Source organism: Myxine glutinosa, chromosome 9 (assembly GCF_964187855.1).
Source record: "Myxine glutinosa chromosome 9, kmMyxGlut1.1, whole genome shotgun sequence".
In the NCBI taxonomy this organism is placed as follows: Eukaryota; Metazoa; Chordata; class Myxini; order Myxiniformes; family Myxinidae; genus Myxine; species Myxine glutinosa.
The window spans coordinates 13,529,455-13,541,697 of NC_136269.1; the positions used below are offsets into that span (position 1 = coordinate 13,529,455).

Here is a 12,243-nt window from a genome sequence, read left to right on the forward strand (position 1 = left end):
TGGCAGATGCCAGGAGAACGCTACCTGCCCGAATGCATAGTGCCAACTGTAGAGTTTGGTGGAGGAGGAATAATGGTCCGGGGCTGTTTTTCATGGTTCAGGCTCGGCCCCTTCGTTCCAGTGAAGGGAAATCTCAACGCTACAGCATACGATGACATTCTAGACGATTATGTGCTTCCAACTTTGTGGCAACAGTTTGGGGAAGGCCCTTTCCCGTTTCAACATGACAATGCCCCCGTGCACAAAATGAGGTCCATGCAGAAATGGTTTGTCGAGATCGGTGTGGAAGACCTTGACTCGCCCGCACAGAGCCCTGACCTCAACCCCATCAAACACCTTTGGGATTAATTGCAACGCGACTGTGAGCCAGGCCTAATCTCCCAACATCAGTGTCCGACCTAATGCTCTTGTGGCTTAATGGGAAGCAAATCCCCACAGCAATGTTCCAGCATCTAGTGGAAAGCCTTCCCTGAAGAGTGGAGGCTGTTATAGCAGCAAAGGGGGGACCAACTCTATATTAATGCCCATGATTTTGGAATGAGATGTTCAACGAGAACATGTGGGTGTGATGTTCAGGTGTCCACATACTTTTGGCCATGTAGTGTAAATATATGTAGTGTATATAAATAAATAAATAAATATATATATATGCGTGTGTGTGTGTGTGTGTGTGTGTGTGTGTGTGTGTGTGTGTGTAGCATTTCACAGTGTGGGGGGGGGGGGGGGGGGAGGGAGAGGAGGCGGCAGGGTGGGTGGAGGTGATACTGTGTAAGAAGGCAGAGGAATTTCAATGTAACAAATCATGGATTCTATTTTAATCACCAAATGTATGATGACTATCTGATGATAATTCCCATCATGTCCCCCATGTCATCATGAAAGTCTTCGGATTCCTCTTTATGATACTTACAGGTTGGACTTACCAGCGGGTCAGCACTGCGTAACTTTCCCTCAGAGCCCTGCACCGGATGAACGCCGAGACATGGGTAGACAAATCGAGGATACCTGTCACATGACACGATGCACGCAAAGCATAACTCACACTCACGCATTGTGGCAAAGAATTGCACATGACGGAAAAGATTTGTGGGTACAGCTGCAACAACAAGATGAAAAATGCTGCTTTTATTCCCTTTTCTTTAATCATCACATGATAACACTTCTGCTTTTGCTAATCAAAAAATAACTAATGCAACATTGTTTGCATTTTTTTTGGGCTTGCATTTTTACTCTTCTTTTTTAAACTACTTTGATCGAAGCTCATGCAATGGTACAACAAGCATTCAAAAACGACGTCCGTTTACCTTTCCGAAAGCTCCAGCATCCTAGAAAACTCTCCAAAGTGTTCGGTTACACCAACCAATGCCTGGATTCCAACCTGGAAGATAATACTCTGGAGTCTAGATTCTAGAACGTTTTGTACTGAGAAATTGTTACGACGATCAAACTATTGCATTGCAATTTGAAAATGATTATAAAAGTCGAACCTTCTTTGCTTCTTTTATAACTTCATCGACATCCTGGAGGAAACAAGTAAGAGCTTTACATACATACTGCATCTATTAATAAAGCTCCATAAACAATACTGACATTAAAAGGAAAAGGAAATAAACATGGATGGCAACATAACTTTATAGATACCAATCTGCAATAAAAAAAACAGTTCCAATAACGAATAACCAGTGGAAAAAGATAACTAAGGTACAGATATGATATTTGGTCCATCACATGACCAAAGCACTCCCTCCAAATGTATGCAAATCTTACTATAATGCAGCTATCGCGTATGTATGTACGTGAGTGTAAATGTATATATGTATGTAGGTAGCCGAAATACCGCCCCCTGGTGGTCTGTGTGCTCGTCCAGAAGTAGCTCGGAAACTGAAGCTAGAATTCAATCATAAAGATATATATGCATACAAAATAATTTAATTTCAAACTAATTAAATAATGCAACTACCACCGAAAATATTGAAATGAGCTGTTTGAGAAAAACAATACTTTAGTGCCAGTCAGACAGGTCCTTCAGCTAGTAGTACCACATATACCAACCTCAAGTAGGGAATTCAGCCAGGGTGGCAACAGACAATGGCTTACTAATTTGAAAATAAAACTTTTTAAAATAAAATTTTAAACATGGACAGGCCAATCGGCTTTCTTTATGTCTATATACCGATGCAATGCATTTTGAGAAGCTGTACTACCTGCTAGCACTGCATCATTAAATAAATATTAAATAATATACATACCGTCATGTCTGAAGCTCCCGTTAAAACAGGAACCTCAGCACCGAGTTAGACTCGGGAGATGGACCGAACGATCTTTTATTAGTTATTGCACTGCGTTAATTTAATTAATTCTAACTTTACTATTCACCAAGGAGCTTCAATTGGGCCAAAATAATGGCGGCACATGGACACGGAAACAGATATCTCTGAAACACGTTTTCTTACCTTTTAAAGGATTTATTTGTCAAGTAAACAGGGAAAAGGGTAACAAAACGCCAGAAACAAAAACAGAATGAACCATGCGAGTCAAATGGACACAAAGAGGTAAATGGAAATATTCAAACTTATGTACAATGATTGGAAATAAAACAATTCCTAACCCACTAAGCACCACAGATCACACTCATGCAACAAAACAAATGTAGGTGAGACGACTCTTATCTGATGTGCAGGGTGGTCACCAGACTCAAAATAGACTGTTTCAGGAACTAGTTGCAAGATGATAGCTCCCAAGAGCCAAAATGAGCACAATGAAAATGGCATTTGGTGTGGAATGTAAGCAATGATCCACCTCTTCAACCAGGCCTTGTTGACCCATTTGTCCTTGGGGGTACCCTTCGTCCTCTTCCTCCACGATCCACCAACACAGGTTGAACCCAGTTTGGGTCAATCAGAAAGACAATGCCACATTGAGTTTGCCTGTCCTCCTTCCACACAAAGCTTTTGCGATATCCTCTCTCAACAATAAGGTCTCTTCTTCCTGATCCCTCCTTCCACAAGCTTGGTGTCTCATTATCCTCCTCCTGAGCGGAGTCCTCTGCTCTGGCCATCCTGCCCATGGGGGCGGCGCCTACAAAAATAATTGCAGGATGGCACTTCCGTCTCCAGAACACATTATGCCACCATTGCTGACACACACTGGCCAGACAGATGTGTCTCTCTCATAAAAAAAGTTCTCGCCTTCTAGCCCCGCTTACCACGAGGTGTTCACATCCACATATTAAGGTCCTCCCTGTCTATAAATTGCATATGCTGCCTCCTCAGCATCACGTGTAACAAACAACCTAACCTGACAGGTCCCTGTTACATGTCAATCTAACAGCTACTTGAAACACATGGATCATACTACACTTATCATGGTTTAGCTATGGATCCTTCCCCCCACGTAACAATATCATCCAGTGCTACAAACTACTGAGGCTGGCAGGATAGTTCTGGAGATAGTATATTCTATTAGGAGTTGTCGAGACTAGCTTTAATTCCCATACACAGCATAACCCACCATTCTGCTTCACGGCCAGGGCGTTACATCATGAGTATGTCACCCTTTGGAGACGTTAATCCAACTGGTTCTCTAGTATTTGCTCATGGATGTTAAAATCCCACAGTACCTTTCAAAAAAGGAATAGGCCATCATGTACTGGCACCCTGACCAAGATCCAAATTCCTGCCCTGGTTGAATGCTGCTTCGGCTGGAGCATGATGTGAGGACTGTTCTGCGGACATCATTCTTACCTGGAAACATTCATGGCCGGTCATACGAACACCTAAAGCCCCCAACCCCTCCATCTCCCCAAAAGGGTAAGGGAACAACAACAACATCCATAAAGTACAAATATCAATAAACACATTTACTGATAGTTCATGCTTGTTAAATGCAACTTTGTTCACTCTTGTGTATTTAAAACACCTTTTTTCCAAGCTAAAAAGTACTAAAGATAAGAGAAGTCCAGGGATTGATTCAACAAGCTCGACAAACTTTCAAAAGCGAAGACACAAATTATCATGGAGTGTTAGAGGCTTTGATTGAAGGAGACTTATGAGAATGAGCACATGTACAAACAGGTTCCTGAATCACAATCGATGTGAGATGGTGTATATGGTATTTAAAGGAGTGAAATCAATTACCTCGATTCTACAATCGTGTAGCTCTTGGTTTACATCACATCAAGGTCTCTACCCTGAGCCAAAGTCCTTTACGAAGTTGCTGCGACACAAACAAAATCGTGGCTTTGGTGTTTGCGGCCATATTGTCTTCGCACTACGCTCCCTTTGCTAGCAGGTAAACATATCTGGTGCATTGCATAACCACATACTTTACAAGCTGATGATCCGTCTGCTGGTGACAAACTAGTGCACAGTTTCCATTTTCATATGGCTGAGCTAATGCAACAGATGCAATGACTCAAACACGTTGCGACAAGCAAAGCGAGGCACAAGGGGGTTTTGGACGACATTGTTCTCACATAGTCCTTGAACACGAATCAACAACAAATTAGTTACAGCCATTACTAGTTTTTCCTTTAGACAGGTACACTCACCGGCCACCACCTAATTGTTCAATGCTCATCATTCTTTATTATAAACCAGCAGACATATGCATCAAGGATGGGTGATTGGATGGGACGGTGTTTGATAGGATGGGAGAGACATATAACAACTAGAACAACACTCAGTAGAGAGCAAACCTCCGCCAGGCTGACAGTCTATGTTTTGCATCCCACTGATAGGCCGGATCTTCATTCGGACCTGAACCAAAATCGAATCGGCTTTTCTCGTCACCTAACCAACTCGTCCCCCAAGTTTAGTCAAAACTCGTCCACAACTTTTTTAAGTATCATGTTATTTATCACGTTTCGCCCGATTTCTCAATGGTGAAGAATCACTTAAAAATTAAATAATTCTTGTATCCGAATCCATATTCAGATCTTCACCAAAATCGAACCTATTAGTCATTGTTACACACCCAACATGTCCACTAAGTTTCGTCCAAATCTGTCCACACCTTTTTGAGATATCCTGCTATCTATCGGTTTTAGCGCTATCACTCAATGGTGAAGAATCACGAAAAATTCCAGTAGCCACGTCCGGATTCGAATTCGAATCTTCACCAAAATTTAACCAATTCTTCCTTGTCACATATGCAACCACTCCACCAAATTTCATCCCAATCCGTCCATAAATTTTTGAGATATCTTGTTCACAGACAAACAGATGAAAAAAATCGGTCAGAGACCGAGGAATTGCCGGAATATACTTTTTTTTTTAATCGGCCATTTTGGACAAATATGGCGGCCGAACCACGTGACCGATTACGTCATCATTATTTGTTTACTATCATCTATTTTGTCATCATTATGTAAACTAATAATTCCTAGATTATGCTCAATAAATTTCATCTTGATCGGATGAAGTTTTGTACTTGTCGAATTATGATGTCATAATGGATGCACCTATGACATCATCATTAACATATTTAATTCCCCATGGAGAGTTCTTTACAATGAGCCATGTCTCAATTTTTTCTATTCAGCGCTTTCCGAGATATAGAGGTGCAAAGTTTTTCGGTTTTTCCAAGATGGCGGCCGAACCACGTGACCGATGACGTCATCAATTGGGCACAGTCTATTCCAGGGCATGACAAATATGTGTGTAAAGTTTGGTGATTCTACGTGCAACGGTGTAGACATAGTGCTGCGCACAGACAAACAGACAGACAAAAAAATCGGTCAGAGACCGAGGACTTGCCGGAATTTACTTTTTTATCGGCCATTTAGGACACATATGGCGGCCGAACCACGTGACCGATGATGTCATCATTAACATATTTTATTCCCCATGGAGAGTTCTTTACAATGAGCCATGTCTCAATTTTTTCTATTCAGCACTTTCGGAGATATGGAGGTGCAAAGTCTTTCGGTTTTTCCAAGATGGCGGCCAAACCACGTGACCTATGACGTCATCATTAACATATGTTATTCCACATGGAGAGTTCTTTACAATGAGCCATGTCTCAATTTTTTCTATTCAGCACTTTCAGAGATATGGAGGTGCAAAGTCTTTCGGTTTTTCCAAGATGGCGGCCAAACCACGTGACTGATGACGTCATCATTAACATATTTTATTCCCCATGGAGAGTTATTACAATGAGCCGTCTCAATTTTTTCTGTTCAGCACTTTCGGAGATATAGAGGTGCAAAATTTGTCAAAGATGGCAGCCGAACCACGTGACCGATGACGTCATCAATTGGGCACAGTATATTAGAGGGCAAGACAAATACGTGTGAAAAGTTTGGCGATTCTACGTGCAACGGTGTAGACGTAGTGCTGCAAACAGACAAACAGAGAAACGAACAGATCAACATACTTGCCGGAAAACCGGCAAGTAACAAAGACAAACAGACCAACCGATCAACATACTTGCCGGAATCTTTTCCGGCAAATAACAAACAGGGGTAAAAACATAATCTCCATCCACCTGCGGTGGCGGAGGTAACAACAATCCTGTGATACTTGGGGTTGAAGCGCCACCCACCAGGATGCCATGACGTCATCAGGCCTGGTTGATACTGTCACGCGAATCCCTCCGGTTAACACCAGGGACCACGGCCGGCGTGGTCATAGCTCGTGGTGTAGCTGACGGCGGCCACCCGGCGGTGCCCCGTTCTGGCTTCTTCCAAAGTCATTGTAAGGGAAGGGGATTTAATTAGTGTGCGCTAAAGGGCCTATCTAAGTGTTTATATGGTGTGCATTGCCATAAGGGACAAAGGTTTGATTAACAGGTGTGACACACAAGGGCTGGGAAGGAGAAAATAATAAAAGGGTTTATTGTAATAAGGATCGGGACAGGGAAACGCGACGATAAATCTAATTCCTAAATTGGGATCCCACACACCAGACTCAACAACAGGACACAGGGATGAATGAACAAAAGAAATTGTCGTGTAATTGTGAATGTAGGGTGCGGTCTTATCTGTCCGTCGTCTTGCAGTGTATCGTCCAATGCTGCTCCAAACTCCGGTGCGGAGTAAACCCTCCATCCGCCTCGCACGCTTCGCTAGGCCCGAGCCAACGCCCTCGCCGTTTGCACACGAGGTCCCGCCCGTTCACAGCACCGAGCCTCGCTCCCGCACCACGCAGATGGTGAACCAACGCCCACCAGGACCTCTCAAGACCAAGAAGAAGCGCAAGAGCTTCAAGCACAGAGAGATGTCGTGCAGCGCAAGACAGCCAGAGACATGCAGCGCAAGAGGCAGAGAGTGCAAGGGCTAGAGCTCCTGAAATGTCGTGCAGCGCACTTTTATAACCTGGGCGGTGACGTCAGCCTTGGCGCGCCACCAACCAGTGCCTTCCACCGAACCTTCCAGCTCCTTACCTCCAATCACACGTTACCTGTGGCGTGGTCATAGCTCGTGGTGTAGCTGACGGCGGCCACCCGGCGGTGCCCCGTTCTGGCTTCTTCCAAAGTCGTTGTAAGGGAAGGGGATTTAATTACTGTGTGCGCTAAAGGGCCTATCTAAGTGTTTATAGGGTGTGCATTGCCGTAAGGGACAAAGGTTTGATTAACAGGTGTGACACACAAGGGCTGTTATCTCTAATCCCACCAACTACCTAGCACACGAACATCCTGGTGTGTTCACAGGTATACTCCTTAACCGACAAACCGGACTAAACACACAGAACTTATTACAGGGCAGATTCCTATCGTGACAGACAAAGCATGTTACCTATTCAGATCTACCGGACTCCAGATATTGCTCTACCCCACCGCCATAACAATACCTTGGAAAAAGTGCACTAGCGGCTTGACGGAATGGAAGAAAAGGAGTTGGAATGGAAGCAAATTTAGATGCCGTAAACAGAAATTTACGACAATCATTCCTACGATGCTGGATGATGTGCAAAGTAGAGCGCGTGGAGATACGAAACCAGACAGACATATACCAGCATATTATTGATTTAGATTATAATTGCTGTGTATGATAGTGAGGGTATATCCATCTAATTTATAGTCTCGTGAAATGATGACATTGAAAAACGTCATTAAAATTCTACTAAAATTCAGCAAATCTCTGTGTATATATGTGCAGGTAGTGGACAAACAATGGAAACACCAATGTAAAGTCATTTAATAGGGCGTTGAGCCACCACGTGTGGTCAGTACGGCCTGTATGCGCCGTGGCATAAGGTTTACTAACATATGGAAATCTGCAGGAGGGATGCGACACCATTCTTCCACGAGAAAATCAATTAACTCAAACGTGTTGGATGGAGGTGGAAAACACCGTCTACGGTGTCGTTTCAGAATATCCCATAAATGATTGATTGGGTTCAGATCTGGTGACTGAGAAGGCCATGACATATGGATAACATCAGTGTGATGCTCATCAAACCATTGGGCGACCACGTGCTATGTGGATGAGGGCATGAGGGGGGTTTCCTCTTGCAGCCATGCTAGCCATATTATGGGAAACCAGGCCTGTGCAGCATCTTTATACATGACCCTAAGCATGCAGCAATGTTATTTACTGAATTAACAGATTTACCACACCTCTGTGGAAGCCATTGCTTGGTATCTCATTTACCCAGGTGTTTCCATTTTTTTTGTCCACTACCTGTATGTCTATGTATAAACATTTGAACCTTGTGGAATCGAAAAATTATTGGCCGATTGCCCTCAAATTTTGCCCAGGGTCACATCATAGACTTAAAATAAATCTCCTTTCCCCTTCCCCCTCCCTCCCCCCAAAACCCTCCCGATGAAGGTGGGGAGATGACTTGCAGTTTTCGTCCATACATGGTAACCACTGTCCCCTACCAGATTGGGGGGGAAGGGGGGTGTGGAGGCGGGGGGGGGGGGGGGGGAGGGGGGAGGGGTATCGAGGGTAGGGAAATGATGACATACATGGATAGCATAGTGCAGGTGATTCACTGATACTATATTTAAATCCCAGAGGGATCGGGTATTACTCGTGCTATAAAGTAAGAATTACCGATTTGTTCACCAGAGCTGAGATAATGGCCTAAAACTAGAGGTACGCACACTCCACTCTAAGCTGTCTAGCCTGGGTTTCATTCACAAACCAGTTATAAACTGTCAGTCCAGTGCATCACAGGCAGGGTGATTCATCAATGTGTGTGTCGTCCCTTGGATGGACGTGGTGTCCCTCACCCTTTACCAGCATTCGTTGGTGGACATTAAAGATCCCATCGTGTCTTTCGCAAAGAGTAGGCGAGTTATCGCCGGCACCATGGCCAAATAGCAAATTCCTGCCCTAAATTGTCATCAGGTCACATCAGACCTGGCCAGCCAGTTTGTGAAGACTCGGGCCAAGCTTCCCCCGGCCGACCCCACAAGAAAGGTGGGACAATGCTGGCCGTTAATGAAGAAGATCCATTTGTTCACCATCGTCTCCGACATTTTTGGCGGATCTGAATCACACTTGGCATGAATACTCAGGTTCCCCATGCGGTTGTCCTAAGTGGTCGACGACATGATCCCATGGATGTTTTCATAAGAAAGATTCAACCGCTCAATGAATGCCATGACGGTGTAGTGCACAGTTGTATAAATTTTCTCATAGTAGCAAAGAGTTTAAACAGCAGCATCGAATGGAAGAAAAGTGTCACCCGAGTTCAGCAAGGAACAAAGCCATAGAAAAGGCAAAGATTTAAAGCAAAATATATATTTTTAAGTATGCAACATTTATATGGTAATGTTTATGGGTTTTATTCGTAATGAACGTGTTTAATGTGACAATTTGGCCTCTGCACTGCCTTCAATCGATACTTGAAAATATTCATGGCTCTGGTTGTTGTATACATTCTTTACGACTCTTAGGTGGTGTAATACGTTAACACTTGTATACTGATGATTTGGTATGGAATGGATTGTATATTATATACGACTCTGTTTGTTGAGGCAAGATGTTTATTTTAAACTAGCCGAAACCCGTGGAACATCCACGGAAGGGAGGATGTGGTGTATGGATAGAGTGTACCATTATGGATGGCATGGGGGATTTGCTTGTCCGAGTAAGAGTTAGGAAGAAAGATGAGAATGAAGAGTGCGTATATGAACAACGATCGCCGACACCGGCACAAATGCATGCTCTGGATTGTCCACTCAGTGGACGGCTTGCTTTCGCCTTCGCCTGTCCAATCGGCGGACGGCTTGCTTCGCCTTCGCCCAGCAGACGCCAATACGATGGCGTCGTAAGATGGCGTCATATCGGCAGTTAATCGGATGCTTTTGGGCCCCAAAGTCGGCTAATTCAGATTTTTCGAGTATGGTTGTACGTGATAAACAAAGAGCGCGGTTCGTAGATCGTAAATCCATTAGTGCCGTGGGCATCGGGTCACTGGGTGCGGCGTAAAAGGGATGACAAAGTCGAGTCCTTACGCTATTATTATATAGATGTTGAATGGAAAACAAAGGTGACAAGTTATAATATTGTTACAGCCGCAGGTGTGTTCCAGTTGCCCGGTTCAAGTCCTGCGGATCATGTCAAAACGACGGCAACCGCCAGCCAAGTTTACAGCTCCAAGCAAGTTCCCGGGCCTGTTTGTCATATTATACTGCTCATGGGGCCACAAAATTAACCAGGTCCACACCGATAGACGCCTGTGACAAATCCAATTCGGCTGAGCAAACCATTAGGTCATGAGCGCGGTATGGAGTGGTTTGAACCGGTTTACCACCAACCACCAACCAGCCTGAACCACCAAACGAAGCAGCCAGGACAAGCAGTGTGTTTTATAACAAGCAAATGGCTCAGGAGAAGGAAACAAGAATGAAACAATCGCAATAATATATAATGCAACCGACTGGTAATAGAACAATCTTCTTACCACTCCTGGTATATGTGCCCTCAGTACCAAACGGATGATCAGTAAATTCCTTAATTATGCTAATCTCAAAGGCCTTCAGGCCTTTAAGGAGATAGACATGGGCTTTGACAGGACTGAAGAGACTTGTTCGTGCAAACCTGGAGGTATCGTTGTGCAGGACTTCCGTGGCAGTACAGTTCCATGGCAGGGTGAACTGCTCCACCATGGCAGGGTGAATTAGCTCCATCACCTCTGTGCTGAGAAGAGGGAATACCTCTGTTCTGGCGGAGCGAGGTTTGGTTCACCAGGAGCAGGCAAGAATCCCACTTTCCTCTGCACCGGTTCCAGGGAACTCTGAGCTGATTTCTGTGAAGCTCTCGTTTTCTCTCGGCACACTGCCTTATATTGCTTCAGACCAGTAGGCGGCTCAACCAGGTGTAACGTCTGCACGTCGAGACGTAACGCCAAAAAACCACAAGTGTAATGGTTCCTCCACGAGCCCCCTCTCCTCCCCTCCCCATGGTGAATCAACCGCCATTAACCACGGGTTAACGGCATCTATTTATTTTCTTGCCCGGCTTATATTTATCTATTCATTTGCACAACATTAGCTCCATGAGAGTTCTTGGTGTAAAGTCCTTACTCTTCAAACTTCCCAATTGGAAAAATGAATCACATGGATTCAAGTCCAGCGGCACCTGTCTGTAAAGTTGAGAGGAATGATGCAATGTTAAAAAATGTCGTGGAGAAACTCAAGAATAACTCTCTCAGTACGAGTAGTAGAAGAATCCCGCACAAACCATCGCGCATTTGTGTCCAAGTCCTCAACCCATGATTCAAACTTGGTAAAAGTTCGATTTGAAGCATGGCAACATAGTGGCCTGAACTAACAGTCTCTTCTATGAAGACAGGACCAGTAGGACCATGTGTTTCTTTATGTAGGTGCCATGTCAAAAACTGTGCCAAATAGTTATTTAATCACAAGGTTCTCCTGATGTATGATTTGATGTTATGGGAATAACAATCATTGCTTTGCAATCTCCAAATAAATGACACATAAGTGACAAATAAGTGAATAAAACAAATAAATAACAAACAAAAATATTGGCACCCTTGCACTTTTTTCAAATAATGCACCATTTCTTCCAGAAAATTGTTGAAATTAAAGAATATTTTCTTATCCACATATGTATTTATTTGGTTTGCAGTGGAACAAAACAAAAAAAAAAAGCTGAAAAAAATAATTAATCTTAGCTTATTCCACACAGAAATCCAAAAATGGCTCGGACCATATTATTGGCACCTTTTAGAAGTCGTTAGAAATAATTAGATTTCAAGCAGGTGATTTTCCTTTACTTGGGAATTATACTCATCTATGGTGAGTTGCAGGTGCCTGTAATATAAA

At 43.7% G+C, this 12,243-nt stretch overlaps 1 protein-coding gene across 4 annotated transcripts in view; it reads right to left on the reverse strand.

Annotated features, from left to right (window-relative positions):
- The window catches only part of TATDN3 (TatD DNase domain containing 3), a 91,635-nt gene that overhangs the window by 49,973 nt on the left and 29,419 nt on the right, over positions 1 to 12,243 (reverse strand). For all 4 annotated transcript variants that reach the window (XM_068129572.2, XM_068129575.2, XM_068129576.2 and 1 more), the window contains exons 2-4: positions 1,488 to 1,520; positions 1,305 to 1,378; positions 924 to 1,005 (exon numbers count right to left, since the gene is read on the reverse strand). In XM_068129572.2, the coding sequence (XP_067985673.1) occupies positions 924 to 1,005; positions 1,305 to 1,378; positions 1,488 to 1,520 (189 nt within the window). The remainder of the gene's footprint in view (positions 1 to 923; positions 1,006 to 1,304; positions 1,379 to 1,487; positions 1,521 to 12,243) is intronic.